The 20,999-nt window shown below is 53.8% G+C and overlaps 1 protein-coding gene and 1 long non-coding RNA gene across 3 annotated transcripts in view; both read right to left on the bottom strand.

Annotated features, from left to right (window-relative positions):
- Nucleotides 1-20,999, bottom strand: part of LOC145721380 (uncharacterized) — a 229,223-nt gene that overhangs the window by 68,162 nt on the left and 140,062 nt on the right. The gene's annotated exons all lie outside the window — the stretch shown is intronic.
- The window catches only part of WIPI2 (WD repeat domain, phosphoinositide interacting 2), a 39,528-nt gene continuing 20,760 nt past the window's right edge, over nt 2,232-20,999 (bottom strand). The window contains exons 3-12 of one of the 2 annotated variants that reach the window (XM_081819046.1): nt 19,295-19,464; nt 17,530-17,626; nt 17,008-17,105; nt 16,464-16,556; nt 13,277-13,347; nt 10,608-10,715; nt 9,539-9,703; nt 8,421-8,528; nt 7,682-7,779; nt 2,232-6,397 (exon numbers count right to left, since the gene is read on the bottom strand). In XM_081819046.1, coding sequence (XP_081675172.1) covers nt 6,285-6,397; nt 7,682-7,779; nt 8,421-8,528; nt 9,539-9,703; nt 10,608-10,715; nt 13,277-13,347; nt 16,464-16,556; nt 17,008-17,105; nt 17,530-17,626; nt 19,295-19,464 — 1,121 coding nt within the window. In that variant the 3' untranslated portion in view covers nt 2,232-6,284. Of the gene's footprint in view, nt 6,398-7,648; nt 7,780-8,420; nt 8,529-9,538; nt 9,704-10,607; nt 10,716-13,276; nt 13,348-16,463; nt 16,557-17,007; nt 17,106-17,529; nt 17,627-19,294; nt 19,465-20,999 lie in introns of both variants that reach the window. The other variant, XM_081819045.1, reaches the window with a different exon arrangement.

Below are 20,999 nucleotides of genomic sequence, written 5' to 3'. Positions count from 1 at the left end.
AGTTCTAGGCGGCCTCTGTGCCCCCCCTCCTCAAATCCTTTGTCCGAGAGCAAATTCCAGTCTTGGAACTGGAAAGAGAAGGCCCCCGTTAATTGTTGAGGGAGAACACGAGGTCGCTGCAGAGCTGCATACTGATTTAAAGAAATCAACTTATAAAATGACCTGTTAGAGAAGAAGCTGGAAGGAGACACACCAAAATGTTAACCCTGCGTTAGCTCGGGGCGGGGGTGCAGGTGACCTTTGTCCTCTTCATCCATCCTGATTCTTTCAGATTTGTCCACACTGAGTCTCCGTGTTGATCATCAGAAAACTGTTACCAATGTTTATGTTTGGACACAGATCAGCTGGGATGTGCTTCACGCAGGGGGACCCCCGCCCACCTGCCCCTGCCAGGGACCACCGCACCCCCACTCCCCGGGCAGGAGGCAGCACTGGCCAGCAGGCCTCCTGCATCCTGGGCCCGGGGAAGGGGGCCTCTAGGCCCTCACCTCACAAATGCCTGCACAACCTAGCAGCTAAGAGAAAGGGGGAAGACAGCCCAGGGCACCCATCCCCGTGGAGTCGCAGCCCCTGTCTGGTGGCCACTGTGCAGCGGGTGGGAGACCGTCTGGCCCACCCTCACTGGAAGGAGGAGGGAAGGGACTGACAGCATCAGAGGAGGGTGGCATCTCGGGCTGATGTAGGACAGTCGTGTACCCCATTAGGAAAACCTTACCTTGAGGGATTCCAAAGACGAGTCGCTCACTGGAGCGTAATTGTAAACCGGAACAAGGGGTTTCGATTTTTAAACAGATTTGCAATTTTTATTTAGAAAAGAGCTCAGCAACCGTGGACCTCACCCCGCCAGAGTAAGCTGGAAGTCCGAACCCTCAAAGCACAACAGGGAAGCTACATTTAAGTTCAAGACCAGCAAGTTAATGGTGACCTGTTCCGGTCTCTCACAACCCTGCCGTGACAGAGCCCTGTGTGATCTGCCCCCGTGACCTCCCAAAGCCCTGTTCCCCCTGAAGAGCCCCGCTGGGGGCCACGCCAACGTGCCTGGCACTTCCTCTCTGGGAGACAACGTGCGGAGCAAGCCCAGCCCTGGGGGAGCCAGGGACCCGCGGCAGCTGGGATGTCCTGTGAATGGAAGCAAGCGCTCAATTTAAACATTACTCCCCATGACCACAGCTACTGCAAGGGCTGCTGCAAAGGGAGAAACCTGTAAGCGTTTCACTGATTTTACTTAAAGGCTTGTTTTAGGGCTGGCGGTCGGGTTTGAACCAGGCGTCCCGGGGAATCATTTCAAAAGGGGATCGGACTTTAGAACGCTCTCCGTTTACTTGCTTCAGGTGCCTTGTGCCCCGCAGGACAGGCCCCTTACGGACACGGCCCAGCATGCAGCACCGCGCAGACCCCCGGCTTGGCATGACTGCCCCCGGGGACTTGTCCGAACCCGCTCGTGTCCTGGGTCTGGCAGACTCCCGCTAGCTTGGGGAAGGTCAAGTGAGGGAGGTCAAGGGGGGCCCCTCCACGGACACAAAGGGCGGCAGAAAGCCCCACTGCTCTGAGTCCCGGCCACCCCGCCTCACGCCTCCTGGGGAAAAAAACGCCTGGTTGCTCTAAAGGAACTCAAGTACTTCTTTACGTTAACCCCCTGGAAGAAAAATACAGCGGGAGAAACAAAATCACAAATGCCCTCTATAAAAAAAGGGAACCCACATGAGCACCTGCAAAGACTTAAGGAGCCTTGCGTGTTTCCCTGAGAGATTAACAGCTGCGTGCGTGTCCTTGAACAGGGCGGCCGGGGGAGACCCCAGCAGGAGGGGCGATCCCAGCGGCTTCGGAGACTCACCTGCTGGGGGCACTGCGGGCCTTTCAGAAGCAGAACGCTACCCAGATGTGTCTGAGCCTTTGATGTAAAGGGAACGAGTCCTCCAACCCAGAGGGAGCCGTGTGGCCCAGCAGTGCAGCGCTCCAAAGGACGGGCTTCTAACAGAAGCGGCACCCGAAATCACAGCTGAGTCCGGGGTGGGTGGGGGGAGGGCTGAACGTGCGCAGAGCTCCTCCCGCGGCCTCCCCATCACCGTGGGCCCGCAGAGCCTCGGCAGCGGCCTCCACACGGACAGCCCTCACCCGCCGAACCCTACCCATCCCGCGAGATGCAGCGTCCTGAGGAAAACCTTTCAGGTGAGGCCAAGAATACTAGTGGGAAGAAGCGTGTCATCTAGTTCACAAAGGACAAAAATCAATTCTGGATGAAAACCTTTATAAGATTTCAGTTGGACTTCAGGATTCTGCTATTTTGCCATAATGTTCTACGTAGAATTACAGTGCATTTAAATATGGTACAAAAGAGATGTACAGCTTGGGAGTAGGGAATGAAGCAATTGGGGGGTGGGGGGAGAAAAGGACACCACAGGTTTTAATTTCTTAATGCAGTTGTAAAATGCGAACAGCAATGGGCTTTCCAGTCCCGTTGGGTCTGGGACGTGACCAGTAAGCACATTTACTCACAGTGCATGTGCGCTCGTGCACACACACACATTCCCACCTCACCCCCACCCCATATACACCAGCAGCACATACAACAGGTTCGCCTGAAAAGGAAATGTAAGAAGGAATGTCATTAAATTACAGCTCAGTAAAGAATGGAACAGTATGGAGAGGACGTATCAAAACAGTCCCTTTAGATTCTGAGCTTTAAAAAGATTTAATTTTTCCAAATTAAAGACTTTCCTGGTCCTTCCTCCAGGGAAGGATAAGAGGGGCTGGTCATGCCTCAAAATCCAATTTTTTGTGCTTCACAAAATCACAGAAGGAAAAGGTACAATATGGGCCAAGGGTTAGGACCTGGGTGGGGACTAAAATATCCATCAGTGAGCTCTGCTTGGCAATAAGCTATTGTTCTATATTTTCAGTAAGAAATCCGTTGTTCACAAAAGGGGATTCTATACAAAGCACTCCTCCCAAACAGAATACCAGTGGCTTGAATGCACTTTCTTTTGATGTCTCTGACACCGCCGGACCCAAACCACAAGTTCTCGACCTGTCCATCTTAAGAATTAAGTAAGTACACTTGCAAATAACGTATTTGGATTTTCAGCTGTGCTAGCCACAGTGTCACAAAGACATTTTAAATGAGCGTTCCTGTCATTCCCTGCATGCCAAAGACGGGGCCTCAGGGCACTTAGGGCGGGGGACACACAGACCAACCCAGCAGGGGCCGCATGCGGCCAAGGACAGCAGTGTGGGGCCAGGGACGCCGTTCCCGCCGTTCCCGCCGCTGACCGCCCGTCTCCTTTTGCGGGGCTGTGACCCGAGCACACCTAGTCTTTCCTGTAAGAGCCCCCGTCTTCCCGTCTGCTCCCCGAACGGATCCATGAGTAGGCAAAGCCTGGGAACTCCGCCCTTGGCGGGCGCGGGGCAAATCAGCGCTCCAGGGGAGCCGGTGTCCCACGCTGGCGGAGGGGGCTCTGCCCTGGGGGGACCATGGACCGGCAGCGCTCTGGCTGTGCGTCTCCCCAGCCCCCTCCCCGACACCCATGCAGGTGGAGCGGGAAAGGCGGGGACGAAGGGGAGCCACATGCCCTCCGTGTGCCGTATACTTCTGTTGCTCTTATTTTACTTTTCCGACCAGCTTAGTATTCAGAATCGAGAACTGAAGAGCCACCGTTGGTTGCATTCCGTAAGACCCGTTTCTGTTTCAGGGTTTACGGGCACCGCCCGCCAGACAGGGATCGTCCTGCTGTCCAGCACAGGAGACCCGGGCCCCCGGGGGGCCCACCCAGGCCACGCCACCAGGAAGGTGCTAGAATCTGGGGCTGCACGCAGGTGTTTCCAACTCCAGCTTCAATCCGACTCCAACCGTGGCTTCCACGGCTTTAGAAAACTCGGTTTGGTCCCAATCCACATGTGTCTATGAGGGAAGTGTCTGGGTTCTGTTTCCTATCCTGTGATTCCTTCGGGAGCTTGGAACATTATGACGAAAGTTAACATTGGCGTATGGTTTGGAGTTGAGCAAATTAGTGCCACGTCGGGTTTGTTGCGGTGCCTTTCCGTCTGAGCTTGCAGGGCGGTGGCAAGAGCTCTGCTAACGAGCATCTCGGCAGCCTCTTCGGGTTCTCTCCTTTCCCGTCCCCGCACGCATCTCAGGCCTCCTGACGCCCCGGCTCAAAGCAGCACCCGGCCAGCCCTGCCGGGGCCCTGGGGCAGGCAGGGGCGACAGTCGCAAGCCGCTCAGGCCACCTGTTCTAACCCCCCATCCTACCGTGGAGGAAATGGCGGCAGACGGGGAAGGGCATCCCCAGGCTCCTGGGTCAGACGAAGGCACGACGTCTGCCGGGAGACACACAGCGCAGATCCGACGACTCCCAACGTCACCGCGCGTGCGGGGGCCAACCAGCAGACGCCCCGATGGGCAGTGTTTAACACACGGGAAAGGCAGTTCTGTCTTCGGTAATCAGGAGGCCCGAGCGCAGGGCCCGCCACCCGCCGTGCGCCCCTTTGCACTGATTTTCCCGTGAACGCTCACCCCGGCCAAATGCGCCACTGAAGACCTGGAGTCCAATGCCTTGCTCCAGAGGGGACCGAGAGGGGGCCTTGCAGGCCCGACACAGGCAGTGTCCCGGGCGGGCCCCGCGAGTCCTCCCCGGCTCGGGGCTCAGCCGACGCGTGCATGTCACACCTGGGACGGAGGCTCACGGCTCATGAGGGTGCAGGCCGGCGTGCCAGCCGCTGGGCAAAGGAGAGCGTATCCCTTCATCTCCAACTAGCACAGCACCTCAGGTGGCCGCCGTAACCAGTGCTTCTAGAGATTTCCGCTCCAGTCAGGACTTACTCTGCGTGCCCTCTGCACCAAGGCCTCCACCTCGGGGTCGGGCATGTAGGGTGGGCCGTCCGTGCCACCGACGACTGCCCTCTTCCCCTTCTCTAGGCCACGCGACCGTCACGACCAACACAACCCGGAGCGGACGCTCGGCCCTCGCCTGCTCAGAAGCCTGACAAAGGGAAAAGGGAGGGCGGATCCAGAATATGTATATATATGTATTTTTTTTTACTTCTGTCTTTAACCGTCACCATTCCAAAGATTCTAGAATGATCTTTTACACCGTTAATGCCACTTGAATTGCCTCAAAACTTGGACTGCTAGATGTCTTGGTTTGGAATGCAGAGTTTGAGGTATCTGCGGTTATGTAACTCTGTAAAAATGAAAAGGGGAGCTGGGCTAACACTAGGACCTGTGACCACAATCTCCCGTCACTTTTCTGAACAATTCTGTAAGATTAAAATAGAAAAGGCACATATCACCCTGTGAAGCAGGTGCTCAGAGCCAGCCTCCCGCCCATACCCCCCGGAGTTTCTATCTCTAGTATTCCTGATGCAGGTGGGAAGAGCCCCTGACAGACGGCGGGGCTCAAGGTCAGAGGGCAGTTTGGGTGCCCTCCACGCTGTAATTCTGTGCTCCATGGGTACAGGGAATAGCTATAAAATTCCCTAAGAACAAGCACCCCCTCCCCCATCACCCCACTTATTCAACAGGAAAATTAAAAGACCAGGTAATTTAATTACACAACTGAGACCACTTTCCCTCGCTCTGGCCTTCTGAGGTGTTCTTTCAAGTTCACGTGCTGTCCGAAAGGAAGATTTTTAATACCAGAAAGAACTCCTCTCCTCCAATACCCACATGGAAAATAAGATAAAAGTCCAGCAAGCAAGAAATCCCAGAATAATCCAATTTGGAAAGAATTTAATTAACAAAATAAAATGGGGGAAAAGGGCCCACGGGGGGCTCTGGGGAGAGAGTTCTCCTCCCCACGGCTGATGCCCCCAAGCCTGGCAAGCCCAGAGAGGGCTCTTGGACCCGCCCGAGCAGAACCCGCCTTGACACCCAGACCACTCTGCACGATGCCACCTCCTCGTGTGCACTCCTCATTCTATACAGATTTTAAAAACCCAACGACTGCCACTGTCATAAAGTGGCTTCTAGTTCTCCTACTCTGGCTTGGCACGTTAATGCATGCAAAGCAAGGTTTCAAGGGCTTCACCAAACAGTTAATTTTGGCAAAAAGAGAAAACAAAAAGCTAAGATTCCTAAGCAGGATTAAAAGCCACTGAAGTGAAAACGATGTATTTCTCAACAGTATGGAATGAGACTACAGCTACAATTTTTTTTTTTTTTTTTTTTTTTTTAAAGTCTCTGCCATCCTCTCTCCAGCTCGGGTCAAAGTTCATAGCAGCATAACACAAAGTCCTCCATCAAGCCAGTGTTCCCTGCTTTGGGGGTCAGAGTTCACAGGTCAAGTTCAGTCAGTCCGAAGAATCATAGGAGGATGCTCACTGTCTTCCTCCAGCCGCAGAGCGCTGGCCTCCTCTTCCAGACATGTGCCACCCACTGCTCCCAGCTCGTCTGTGTAGGCTGCAAAGAGACAGCATGGCCATGCTCAGGGGCTGGGAGGCAGGGAGGCAGGGAGGCTGAGAGGCAGGCTGGGAGGTGGGGAGGCAGGGAGGCTGAGAGGCAGGCTGGGAGGCTGGGAGGTGGGGAGGCAGGGGGCTGACAGGGAGGCTGGGAGGTGGGGAGGCAGGGAGGCTGAGAGGGAGGCTAGGAGGTGGGAAGGCAGGGAGGCTGAGAGGCAGGCTGGGAGGTGGGGAGGCAGGGAGGCTGAGAGGCAGGCTGGGAGGCTGGGAGACAGGGAGGCAGGGAGGCTGAGAGGGAGGCTGGGAGGTGGGGAGGCTGGGAGGCAGGCTGGGAGGCTGGGAGGCTGGGAGGCAGGGAAGCAGGGAGGCTGGGAGGCTGGGAGGCAGGCTGGGAGGCAGGGAAGCAGGGAGGCTGGGAGGCAAGGCCTGGCAGCTACAGGCTGCAGTGCACACTAAGACTAAACTGTGATCCCTCTCTGACTACAAGCTTTTTGCAGCCTTGGGCAGCTCAAGACAAAGTCCTTTATTTTCCAAAATTCATCAATGTCAAAAAGACACTGCACAGTAAATAGGGGCTTCCTGAAGGACAGGCCACAAATTTTCTTCAGTGAACAGGGAGGATGGGGATAGTTCTCAAACTGGTGATGCCGGATGCTTGACGCCAGACAGTGCTTCACCTGACGGAAAGGAACGCTTCATCTCTGAGTCACGGTCATTACGTAGTCTCCTGTGTGAGCAAATCTACAGGATCGCCCACCTGAGGTCAAGCTGGTTGCGGGGGGAGGGGGGATGGCTGCGTGGCCTCATCTGTCTGCACGACGACTGCCCAGCACCCGCAGGAGGGGCCCCAAAGGCAGGCCTTTAATGCCGTCCTCCCAGGGCCCGAAAGCTGAGTGTGTGTGTGTGGGGGGGTCCTACGTGTGCTTACTGAATGATGACACAGGACCAAGGACACCTGCTTGGCAATGTCAGAATTCAGGGTAATACTGTAGCCGAGAGGCTGCTAGCCAGGGACAATTCACGTGTGCCCAAAGCAGCCTGAGCCATCGTGACTATTTTTCCTTCAAAAATGAAGAAAATGAATTCAGCCTTGACATCCCCAGCCGACAAGAGCTTGCCTCTGAGCCCACCTGTCCCCTGCCCGGGGGAAAGTGGCGGGTGGGCCGCGCCGCTCGGGGGAAAAGCGCCAAGCTCGGACCGCAGCGGGAGGGCCTGGCATCATGTGCCTTCCAGGCTCGCGCCACAGCCTTACCAAGTCTGGTCGGAGACGAAGGCACGTGAGTACCTGTGGTGACAGCTGTGCTGTAGGCCTGGGTCACTAACGGGCAGTCGTGAGAGGCTGAGTCTAAGATTTCATTGGTCGTCTCCATGCTGCCATCCAACCTGGAGGAAGCGGAGAGACAGAGACACTGAGGCCGGTCGGGGGTCCTGGAGACATGCTGCAGCAAAGGCAAGAGGCCGCTCAAGGTGGACACGAGCGTGCTCATCCCGCGTGCCTGTTCCCGCGGAGCTTCACCAGATTTGTACTTGGGAAGAAGTTACACCCACGGAGATGATCTTCCGTGTTAAGACTGAGGATCATAAACAGAATTCACTATAAAGAAAATACCCCACTTTCACCCCCATTATAATTATAGCATTGTGGTATCATTTTTAGAGAATTTCTGGATAGTCCTAAAAAAGCAGAAGCAAAATCAAACCGCACTACTTCCCAATGAACAAATACCACCGCCTTCCTGTCAGAGAGAACAGCTACATGTCACCACCACACGGCAGGTGCTCCGGGGACGACACCAGAGCATCGTCCCTTCCTTGCAACATGCTACGTTCCTGCCTCAGCCCGCCTCGTCCCGCACCAGCCACCTGTCCAGCCTCCACCCGGGCAGTGAACGGGACGCCGGCAGGGGGCGCAGGAGAGCGGGAGTGTGGGGGAAGCAAAGCCTCCCAGCACAGGCCAGCTCCACCGGGATGCGCCCCTTGTGCCCCCGGCTCCCGAGGGCACGGCTGAGGGGAGGCCCACTTACTTGTGCTGTTTCATCAGGGTGCACTCGCCTCCCTCCTGGGGGTCCAGGTTGTACATGTACAAGTACCCGTCGGAAGCTCCCACCAGGAGCCGGGGAATCTTCTGAATTCTAGCGGGAATAAAAAGGAGCCCGGTTCCAGGACCGCAACTTGCAGACGATGTTCCGATTACACCGGCAGCCTTGCCTTGGGCACCCCCACCCCATGTGAACACGAGCTGGTTCCGGGCGCTCGACATACTACCTACGGGTCAGGAGAAGGATCGCGCACGCTGTGCTGCCTGAGCTGCGGCATCGAGGCTGAGGGGGTACCTGCTGTGAGTAAACACCGAGGCCCACAGGAGAACCGGTGTGAGTAAAAGCAGTTTCAGGGCTTCTCTAGTTACTAAGGGTGGGTATTCTCATAAGCTTTTTCCCCTGAGTTATTAGCTGCACAAAAAGGACGTAAAATAACATTTATAAGATTCATGGAATCGGGGGGCCTGGGTGGCTCAGTCGTTAACCGTCATGGTCCCAGGGTCCTGGGATCGAGCCCCGCATCGGGCTCCCTGCTCCGCGGGAAGCCTGCTTCCTCTCCCTCACCCCCTGCTTGTGTTCCTGCTCTATCTCTCTCTGTCACATAAATAAAATCTTAAAAAAAAAAAAAAAAGATTCATGGAATCACAGGATTTTCAAGACCGTATTTTCCTGCCCGGCGGGAATCCAACGGGGCTCACGAAGCGCCACGCGCGTTCTCAGGCTACTCCGGAGCGGCACGGACAGCCTCCGACTGCGTTAACCAGCCGGTTCCGTAGGCCCCGAAGGGTTAACTACTGGCAACCTCCTACAGTTTTGACTTAATGGTGTTTTTTCACTACCGTTACAAACATCCCAACCAACGGAGGAAGACTTTCTGGATCAGAACACGGCAGACGAGTCATTCGAGGCTGGTAATGGTGGAGAGGCCCCTGGGGGTTCCCTCCACATCCACTTTGACCAAGTCAAAGGCCCAGGTTTGTGGGTTGTTTCTGGACCAGGAGAAACCTAGCCGGGCCCCAGTGCCACCGTCTCCGGGGTTTGCGACCAGGTTCCCGACTGGACGGACACCAGCAAACGGGAGAGGCAACCCCGTCCATACTCACGTGGCCAGCGAGCAGATGTTCTTGTGGCCGCAGAAAGGCAGGCGGACTGTGGCAAAGGCTCTGCCCTGGTTGAACATTTCTGTTACTTGGGAGGGCAAGTAGCTGGTGGAAGCCATGAGTACCTTCCCAAAGTACCCGGTCCAGGTGGTGGGCTCCTCCTGAGGTCTAGGAGGAGGAACCATCATCAGATGGTGGGCTCTTCACCAGAACGACCAGGTCCCACTTCAGGAGCAAGTATCAGCCCTGAAACTCGAAGAGGACTTGCCCGTACCTCAGGAAAAAGGGGTGCAGAGAACGACAACGTCTCGGGAGCCTGGGAACACTATGGGTGTGTCTTCCGGGAAGGGTCAGAGGAGGCCCGTCAGGTTGCAGAGCCCAGAATACCCGTGCTCTCCCGAGCGGCCACATTAGACTGTGGCAGATGATTAGGCCCCCCGCCCCCCGACTTTGCAGCAAATGTGAGGACGTACAGAGCTAAATTCGTGACCGCCCCCCGCCCCAGATCTCTTTAATACGAAGTCTCCAAAAACCTCATAAGCAAAATCTCAAATTATTTTCCCAGAGCCCATTTTTGCTGTTGTTCATCTTGCATATATTTTAAGTCATCTTAAATGTTCCTCTGAATAAGACAACGTACAAACAGTATTCATCCTAGTGGGTCCTGTTAAAATTTAAGGAAAGAACCAGCCCTTCACCATGCACATCCCTCAGAGTAACACGTAATTTCAATCAACTGCTCTAAAAACGGAACCCGCCTGTGGGCAGCTTGGAGCCAGCCCCCACCCCAAGGGGGCGTCTACCCTTAAGTGCTTCTGTGGGTCAAGGTGCTGCTAAGAGGTGGACGGGTGCACGGACCCCAGGACGTCCATCTTCAGCCTCCCGGCTTCCTCTTTCCGGGAAGGCCATTTCCCTGCCGAGCCCGGGTCTGGTGTCACCTTACTCTAGAGCCAGCTCCAGGGTCTTTATTTGCAAAAATACTAAAGGCAGGACAGGGTCTGTGTGGTGTTCCCATCCAGTCAGTGGAGAAAGGCCTTGTGTTTTTTAAAACAATTGTGTCTTTGCAACTCACTTTTCTTTCACAGTCTCGAGTTTGAAGATGTGCACAGTCTCAGTGTTGCTGGATGCGGAGAGGAACATGCTGTCCATGCTGAAGGCCAAGGAGCAGATGCTCACACACCTGCGGGCGAGCGGAAGGGGGCTGGAGTTACGCGGTCGCCCACAAACCCTGGTGCCGGTGATTAGCAACCTTTCTCCAGGGACTTTAAAATGTCAGAGAAGAAAAGTTCCCAGAACAGGCAGACTTGGGTCTACTGGTATCTTTCCTATTCCTCTCCAGACATCTTTTCTTTTCTTTCTCTCTTTTAAGATTTTATTTATTTGAGAGTGAGAGCACGAGAAGGGGGGAGGGGCAGAGGGAGAGGGAGAAGCAGGCTCCCCGCTGAGCAGGGAGCCCAACACAGGGCGCGATCCCAGGACCCCAAGATCACAACCCGAGCTGAAGGCAGATGCTCAACTAACTGAGCCACCCAGGCACCCCTCCAGACAGCTTTCCAAAAATTTTTCTAAAGAAAGGGAAATGTTTTAAAGGTAATACCAAGTTAAGAGCAATTCTTTAATATTTTCTTAGCCAATTTTCTTTGAAATTCCAAATAACAAAGGGAATCAGAGCTTCGTTACACTGTTTTCAGCTGAATTAGGCTGCATTTACAGCACCAAGGTTAGTAAAAGAAAATCCAATAATTAAGTTACAGCAATTCTTAACGTGCAAGGAAACTGACCACCTTGGTAATGTTTAAGAATAAAGCAAAATTTTCAACATGCTAAGACTCTACAGTTGATCTTAAAAGTCACTGTAAAAATCCCAAAGCCTCCAATAAATGTGCATTTCCTCACAGCCCTACAAGGACAAGGCGCGTTTCGCCCGGAGGGCTTGTACAAAGCTCTGGTGATAAACGAGGGAGGCTTCTTGCTTTGCCGGCGCTCCCAGGGACGCGTGGGTGCAGACGGGAAAGGTGCGGGAAGTGAAGGGGCCGAGCTGGGGGAGCACGGGGCAAGGCGGGTTTCCGCGAGCGGGTCGGGGGGCCTTCCCGAGGCACAGACACTCGACACAGACGTCAAGGGGCTCAGGAGTCGGCCGGGCACGGGTGCGGACACCAGCACAGGAGAGCCCGTGGACACAGGGCGCTGCTCGGCAGAACCACCGTTTGGTGTGGCAGGAGTTGGGAGACCAGGTTGCGACCAGGTTCCCGACTGGACGGACACCAGCAGGCACACACTCTCTCTTTCGCTAAGATAAATCTTTAAAATAAAATGTTTTGGACACAGGGCGCTGCTCGGCGGAACCACCGTTTGGTGTGGCAGGAGTTGGGAGCGACAGGGAAGACAGAGCTGAAAAAGCAGAGTGCGGGAGGCTGAGCTCAGAGACCAGGGCTGAGGGGTCTGGAGTTAGCCCTACCGGCGTGAGGCGGGCCCCGAAGGCTCCACACGGGGTGTGCTGACTGCGCGGACACCCTCAAAGAGCAACTGGGGCCACGATCTGAAGAACGGACCAGAGGGGCCAACAGCAGAGACCAAGGCACACGAGAGGTCAGACGGTGGCGATCCAACCCCGGGCGGGCAGGGGCGCCGGGGAGATGGGGGTCGGTGGGACTGGCCCGGGGCACCGACACCCCTACCTAACTGGAAGGGAGAAGGGGGCCAGTGTCGAGCCCCTCTGACTCAGGGACCCGGTCGATGACCGTGGCAGCGTCTACCACGTGATAAGGCACGTGAGCGAGGATGGGCACATTCTGGCTGGTCGCTCAGAAGGCAGCCTGGGCTACACACTCAGGCGAGGAGTAGCAGCACCCAGACAACACGGGGCAGGGGCCTGTGGGACTGCACAGGGTGGGATGAACGAGGCTCCAGGGCAGAAGTGAGATAACGAGAGGGGGAAGCGGAGCAGGAACAACAAAAGATGACAAATCTAGAATGGTGTGGTGTAAGGAAAACCAAGGGAAAAGGGAAAGAAACACAGGAGGCAGTGATGGGGAGGGGCTGGGGCACGGGAGCTAGGACCCTAAAGCACGCGTGTGCCGTCTGTGGGAAGGACCCCGCGGACGAGAGGGAGCGGTGACACAGTGAGAGGTCCCCAGAGGAGGGGGCAGTTCTGGAACACCTCCTGGCCCAGCTCCCGCCCTGAGGTGGGTACTCTCAGTTGCAACCCCTGGAATGGGGACCAGACCCCCGGAGCCAGTCCTGCGGCAGAGGATCCAGGCCTAAGCAGGATGGACGTTCCTTTGTCCGGAGCTGGCATCAAGGAAGGGAGGTGTGTAGATGGACAGGGAAGTAAGTGGTGACAGGGTGGAGGGGAGCTGAGGGCAGGTTTTCAGGGCAGAGAAGCAGGACAGGAGCATGCTGGCCAGGTCAGGAAGTCACTGGCCTGCCACCTCGGACCAGGCGGAGGAAGCCACGCGGCCCCACAGGCCACTTCTTCCTGATTCCCGGGCTGCCCGGCCATCGCTCTCTGTTCAGGTGGGATCACAGATAAAGGAAAACCAATTCGCTTTATAAAAACGTTCCTTTACCCCTCAGGAGGACTCCAAAGCCTCCCCTCACCACCCAGGTGGGTTGAAAACACTTATGCATTTAAATGGGGTTCCCAGGGCTGCTCTAAGTCTCCACTTGTTGATCCAGAGAAAACAGAACCGAAGTCCAAATGTTAGCTCCAGATCAATTCCGAAAACTTACATATCTTACCTCTTAACTCCTCTCCGGAACTCAAAGAGTTTTTGTCCCTCTGGAATGGAGAATACCCTAATCACGGTCCCCTGTGACAGGTGGGAAAAGAAAGAAAAAAGACTGTAGCCGAGGAAACCCAGCCTGTGTCTCCTTCTCCTCAGACTCTGAAGGAAACACGAGGGGGAAACACACGTTCCTGGCTTCCACCCCCGACTGTGTATTTCCTCTTTTCTGTAGATATAGCCGCCACCAGGACTCACTGCTTCTCCCAAACACCAACAGTCTTGACGTCACACGTACAACAGTTCTAGTTATTTCTAAGTCCCGTGACGTTTCACCTCACACACACCATCTGCTCGTCGGGAGGCACCACCTAACTCAGCTGAGGTCTGAGAGGCCTGTGGCCCCCCCCACATCCTTCCTTGTACTTCAGGCTGAGTTACTGATCGGCGGGGCTTCCGGGACCGGGCAGAGGAGTCTATGAGTGAGCAGACGAGCTGCTGCCCTTCCCGGCACGGAGATGAGGCACTCTGGAGATGCCAGAGTCCCTGCCGCGCCCCCCAGTCCTGCCTCCCGCAAAGTAACAGGGCCTCTGTGGCTGGAGAGACAGGACTTGGACATCTGGGAGAGTAAGAGAAAACAGCCAAGAAAGTGAACACAAATGGGACTTTCAACATCGAAATGTTAAAAGAACACTAGCAAGCTACGGTAATAAAATAGCACAACAAGAAAGAGACTCCTAGAACAAAATGGAAAACCTGAAAACAGGCAGTATTTCAAATTCGCGGGGCAGGAACATGTAACCTGACATATTTTGGAAGGTTCAAACTGTTTAGTGTAAAAACTGTTAATAATATCAGACAGAAACTATAAACAACCTAATTATAGAACACCAGAAACTTTCTTTAAAATGTTATTTAAAAGGGGCGCTAGGGTGGCTAAGTTCTTAAGTGTTCAACTCTTGATTTCGGCTCAGGTCATGATCTCAGGGTCGTGGGACGGAGCCCCGAGTCAGGCTCCATGCTCAGCAGGAGGACCAACCCCCCGCCCCGCCCCTCACCTGCGTGCAGGCACACACTCTCTCTTTTGCTCTCTAAAATAAATCTTTAAAATAAAATGTTTTTTAAAGACAATGATTCTCTTTGGATAAACGGATACCAAATGAGTTTGTAATTCTTGAGAACCAGAAGGATAAAACAGCACAGTCACATACCAAAATAACCACAGTGAAGATTTGATCCTTTGTAGTCTCAACTTTCTGATTTAGAGATTTTTTTTTACTGGCTTATCTAGTGCATAACACTAATTAGCAAGGGCTGCTGGTCCCAGCCTGGTTGTGCTCCCCGAAAGCAGCACTAAGCACATAGCTAGGCCCGGCCCCAGCACCCAGCAGGATGGGGGAGGCCGTGGGGGGTTAAAAGCAAATCAAGAGATTGCTCTTCCTAGCCCAGAAAAAAAAATCCTTCTATTCTTTTTTTTTTTTTTTTAAAGATTTTTTATTTATTTATTTGAGAGAGAGAGAATGAGAGAGAGCACATGAGAGGGGGGAGGGCCAGAGGGAGAAGCAGACTCCCTGCCGAGCAGGGAGCCCGATGCGGGACTCGATCCAGGGACTCCAGGATCATGACCTGAGCCGAAGGCAGTCGCTCAACCAACTGAGCCACCCAGGCACCCAAATCCTTCTATTCTTAATGGCCTTGAGATTCCACAAAGTGCTTTAGAGAGCTTCCAGGACCTAATGCAAACTACAGAGCTGAGACTATTAACCAAGGCGTATCAGGATCTCACGGTCACTCTGGCAGAAACGGACAAGGTAGAAGCGTCATCAGCCAGCGGCATTTAGAAGCAAAGTCAGGCTCGGAGTCCAAGCCTCGGTCGCTGCCCAACTTGGTGACTGAGCAAATCATTTAATGTCTCTAAGGCCCTGATATGAAATGAGAAAGTGTTGACCTTGCTGAGGGGAAGGAATGGGGTCATGAATACAAAGGATCTGTATTCCCGAGGACTAAGTGATCACAGACGGCAGCACCGTTCTTACAGAAACTTGGACAGGCAAGCACAGAGACCCGTGCCGGAAAGCTGGAGTGAGCAGACTTTTCTCAGATCTTGTTTGGTTGGCTGGGCCAAGGGGAGAGGCAACCAGAGGGAGGCTACTGTAGGTGTTTTTTTAGTGAGAAAGCATCAAAGCAAAACTAGGCAACTGAAAAGCCGGTACTGGTGTCTGGCGGGGAGGAACAAGCCAGAACAAATGAGATCGTCAAGAGCAAGGCCAGAGAGTGGGGATTATCGAGAAGAGCAGAGCAGCAAAGGAACAAGATGTAGCAGCCACGCCAGGAAGAGAGCGAGGACCCTTTGCTGTCATGGAAGCTGGAGGGAAGGCCAAAGTCACTCTGTCCTACGTGGAGAGAACTTTAAAAAGACCACATCCTTTTAACCCAGAAAGTCTGCCCATTGGACTCTCTCTTTCTTTTGTGGGGGGGAGGGGTAGTGGGAGAGAAAGAATCTTAAGCAGGCTCCTTGCCCAGTATGGAGCCCGACATGGAGCTTAATCTCACGACCGAGATCGTGACTTGAGCCGAAATCAGAGTCAGATGTTTAACCAACTGAGCCGAGGCACCCACTCACTGGAATCTCTTAAGTGAATAAGGATGCAGAAAAAAGAGATTTTTATGTAAGAATTATCTATATTCCAAATGTTATTATATTACTGCAATCTAATTAGGAACAATATAAACGTCCCCAAAGGGCAACGGTCAAGTAAACCACGACTGAACACTGTACGGCCATTAGAAGTGTTTTTGAACTTCGAGAAATCTAATATCATGCAGAGTGAAAGGGAATGGTAAATTACACGTATGGGATGATCACAATTTTGTTAAGTAACAGAAAAAGAAGGAAGGGAAACACACGGAAATGTGTTCACACCTGCCCTGGCTGGAAGTATGTCCGCGGCACGGCACCCACTAGTGCGTCCCCGAGAAGCACACCGGCCGGGGCTGCTGCTCACACACGCACACCTCCTCTGCACGACCCCGCGCGCCTGCCCCGAACACGGGCGCTCCGGCGGCAGAGCGCGCTCCAGGCGGGGAGCTACGTGCGCTTCTCTGGGGGCCGGTCGGCACAAACCCGTTCGGTGCCTTGGCTGTGTGAGCGGAAGCGCGCCGAAGCCCCGAGCCAGTTTCCTACCGGGCCACAGCAGACGCACCTTCTCCGAGGCAGTGGCGAGCTTGGTTCCGCTGGAGTCAAACGCCAGCGCTGCCAAAGGACTGTCGTGAGCCGGGATCATGTTCGCAGCTCTCTGGAAGGCAAAACCAATGTGACGCGGCCGCCACGCGGCGAGACCGCACCCCACGCCGCCCCTGGTCATCAGGCTGAAGTGCCAAGTGGCTGTGACTAAAACCCCAACCCGGTCAATACGAGAACCACATGCGCCGGAATTACTGGGGGAGGGGCCCGAGGAAATGCTGCTCGGAACCTTCCAGAAAGCCAAGCCCTGGATCCATGAAGTCTTTAGAGCTCTCTCCATTCCTCCAAGCAGCCACACTGCCGGGAGGTCCGCGCCGTGGCAGCACGGGCAGAAATCTGCAGGCAGGGGTCGCCCAGGCCTGCTCTGCCATTAAGAAGGTGGCAGTGAAACCTGCCTTGCCGAGCCAAGGAAAGGCGGACGCCAACGGCGCCACGTGCTTGTTGCAGAGAGCGGGGACGCTGGCGAGAGGGACCCCGGTACAGAAGGAGCCTCGGAGCCTCACCAAGTTCATGGTGTCGAAGACCTGCACCTCTCCGATGGTGGCACTGCCTGGGTACGCCAAGTAACCATTGTCGTTGTGTATGGACAGTGCGCACAGGCCTGTGGTAACACAAGGAGGCAAACACGGAGAGTTGGGTCCAGAGGGGTTCCCGTTTAGTTGCTACACGCAAGTGAGCATCTGCCCAACAGAGACTGGAGTAAGTAAAGGGGCTCAGACACGGCCTTGGGAGCTGCTGTGCTGGTCTGTTTCAAGTGCCACACCCCCAAACCACCTCCTCAGGGAACAGGAGGGTTATAAAAACAGGCTGAAGGCCATGGTGGGAACTGATCAGCAGCCTCAGAATTGGAAGCTGACGAAACCAATGATTATGTGATCACTAGACCAGCAGCAGAAGGAAGGTAGCTTGCTTGGTTTAAGATCAATACTTTCAAAAGCTATCCCGGTGGAACCCAGAAGGAGAAAATAGCTAATCTTTAAAAGGTAGAATCAGAAAAATGGATGTTTTTCCCACAGTGAGCTTACCTGCAGGGTTGGGAGGGGTCTCCCTGATCGTGTGCAGGACTTTCATGTCCCGAATGTTGTGTATATAGAGAGACTCCTCCAGGCATACTATTAGCCTCTAGGGAAGAGAGAAGAAACAGAAAACCAAACATCAAGAGCCAATACGATCCTTGCTCCCATCTTTACTTGATCGACTCCTGGCCGAAGACGCCCCCGGTTCCTTCCAGCACACCAGGCAGACTGGACACGCGCGGCCCAGCGGACACTGGCCATGACCAGGCCGCTTTCCTGCAGCGCCATGTGCCTCATCTACCCACCCAGTAGTGTCCACACCAGCTGTGTCTGCTCCCACAACCACTTCTGCCAACTGTACCAGGCCCTCCAACCACGCGATTGAGTGCACGACTGCGGAAACTGGTAAACTATAGCTAAGAAAGGTACGGTTTGTGTTTTCAGTTTGTCTGTGTTCACCCTCCCCTCATGAAAATCAGAGCAAGTGCCTTGGACGCGTCTGGTAAAGGTCAGTTGCTTTCAAAAACCCATGCTGAACGAAGCATCGCAAGATAAAAATAAAAGCCTAGGGGTTTCTAAAGTCTCAAAACTCATGCTGTGCTCGCATTATTTGCAGGTGTCTAAGTTCACACTCCACTTTAAAGAGGAATGTGCTTGTAGCTGATGCACCAAGGGGATGGTTCATGCAGGAAAGACAACTTGGCATGCATGTAGCAGCACGTTAGTTGGTGCGTGAATGTACACGTGCATGTTTTACGTTTGAAGAACGTTCGACACGTTATGCCTTATAACTTCCCATTGTAACCATGTCCTTCAGTTCACAGAGCAATCCCAGCAGGCCTCCACCACAACCATCTACCCAGCCAGCACACTGCGGACCACCGCCCACCCCACCCCGCCCCACCGTGGTGACGTGCGTCTCACATCCACCAACTTCATTAGCTTTCCCCGTATGGAACATGCGCTTGCCACAGAAAAGCTGAAGGATCTTCGGGGCGCTGTTACATTTTGTGGGGAAGCGAAAGCCATGAGGTGCTCTCGTGAAATAAACTCAAGTGCTAGCCACCAAGTCCATACTCTGCGCCAGACATTCTTGTGAGTTTGGGGAACATAAAAAAGAAGGAGTAAGTCTTTCATCTTAAAAGTAAAGTTTAGGGGCGCCTGGGTGGCTCAGTCGTTAGGCGTCTGCCTTCGACTCAGGTCATGATCCCAGGGTCCTGGGATCGAGCCTCACATCGGGCTCCCTGCTCCGCGGGAAGCCTGCTTCTCCCTCTCCCGCTCCCCCTGCTTGTGTTCCCTCTCTCGCTGTGTCTCTCTGTCAAATAAATAAATAAAATCTTAAAAAAAAAAGATCATCTTATGAAAAAAAAAGTAAAGTTTAAAAGAGAAATAAGAAGATAACAGGAAAATGATGCCAGCAGACTTTTTCAAAGTAACACCTATAAAAGCGAGAGAAGGTGAACAAGCCATGACACAGCTCTATGGATGAGCATATGGTATACAGAAAAATGCTACGGCTCGTGTCTCGATGGATGAGGAAAACAGCCTGGCGGAGAGCGAGGGACGGCGTGCTTTGAGCAAACTGTTGAGAAAACAGAGTTGAGTCGGGGAGGTGGTGTGAGGTGAGCGGTGCCGGGGCCAAGGGCTGGGGGACCAGGACTGTCAGCTTTCCTAGACCACTGCAGGAAACTGCGATGGCAGTGACAGCCAAGGGCCACACCGAGCAGTGAGACACAGACAGAGCACCTGGCAGTCTGGGTCGAGTGTCACTCACCTGCCTGTTCAGCTTCACAGCCAGGATGGTATTCGAGTAGCTGTAGTTACAGATCTCGGTTCCTTTCTTAAAGTGGCAAACTTTGAGCTTCCTAGGAGCTTTGAGGCTAACGATGGCCACTAAGCTGCTTGAAAATAATCTTTCTACAATGCACACATCTTCAGTATCAGCTGAAAGTAAGAAAAAACATATGTATGTATTCACGTCAACAGGTGCAATCCGGTCACACACACAAATGCATTTCAAGTAAACACACACGTCCAGCAGAGCACCACGGGCTTACACAGTGATTGCCTGGTGATGGGACCGGGCTGTGGGGACGGTCCCAGAACACGGCAGTGTGGAAGTCAGCTTGTGGGCAGACAGACTGGGGCTACACTCACCGCTTACGAGCTGCAGACAGACTGCTCACCGGGTCTCCCTGCTCCCCCTCCTCATTCCTCTCTCACATCATCCTGCTCACTGGGAGGCTCCTTATACACACCCTGGAATGTGAGCTCTATGAGGAATGAGGCCTCATTTTCCTGCCGGCACCTGAGGTCCTGGTCCTTTCCTGACAAATCACAGGCCCCAGGTAATCTCTACATGACTTGATCTTTCCACGTCTTGTCTTCCTCATACGTAAAATGGGGATCATAGCTCCTCTCCGTTATTGTTAAGAGGGGTTGCAGATACTGGCCCATATAGCTGGCACTCTACACCCGTTACCTCCCTGCTCCCCATTTCAAGTGGGGACACCCCTATTCACAGGATGGCGAGTTAAAAACGAGAGCACACAGCATCCTGCACAGAAATAACAGATAGAACAGACCCTCCATAGATGTTACCTCACACCCACCCCACCTCCAGTAAATGCCACACGTCCCCAATCTTTATTTCTGCCCTTGTTTTAGTAGTAAATACCTGGTAAGTTCAGATCTAGAAGCAAAGAAGAAGACTGGATTGTAGAAAAATCACAGAGGCAACAATCCACGTTACTTCCGCACGCGGCCTGTCTCTGCCATCGGAAGTACAGCTGCGCCAGGTGTTTCACGCACACACCCGTTCCTCAACCCAACAGTGACCTGAGGCCGCACCCAATCTCCCGGGACCGGAGCGGGGCACACAGAACACAGACGACCAGACAGGTCCAGCCCAGGGGACCTGGAAGTTCTGACTATCTGAAGCCTCAGCAACGTGTCCACTGTAAATCAGATGCCCTAACGTGAAAACTCACACAAAAGATACAAAGTTACTTGAAAGGATTCCTTTCCGTTAGCTCTGCTGCTGGATTTAAATGGTGTAACAAAGACACGCTTAACTTAGGTTAGAAACCCAACTACTAGAGAAAATGAAAGAACAAGCTCCAAGGGACCTTTTATTAAGACAAAACTATTTCTAGGGGCGCCTGTGTGGCTCAGCCGGTTGAGCGCCCGGCTCTTGGTTTCGGCTCACGTCATGATCTCAGGGTCCTGGGATCGAGGCCCGCACTGGGCTCCGCGCTCAGTGAGGAGTCGGCTTGAGATTCTCCCTCTCCCTCTCCCTCTGCTTGCTCTCTCTCTAAAATAAATAAATCTTTAAAAACGAGAGAAACTATTTCTAGGAAAATGCCTGGTATCAGTCGTTCCCATATAGATGTGATGGCCTGCTGTGCTCAGCACGACGAGGTGCTCGCATGCTGGGTGGTAGCCAGAGTCATGTATGTACAAAGTGACCTAATACGTGC

Source organism: Leptonychotes weddellii, chromosome 5 (assembly GCF_054177405.1).
Source record: "Leptonychotes weddellii isolate Sample4059 chromosome 5, ASM5417740v2, whole genome shotgun sequence".
Lineage (NCBI taxonomy): Eukaryota > Metazoa > Chordata > Mammalia > Carnivora > Phocidae > Leptonychotes > Leptonychotes weddellii.
Note: the sequence above shows the minus strand (reverse complement) of the source record. Positions and strands in the feature narration are given on the sequence as shown.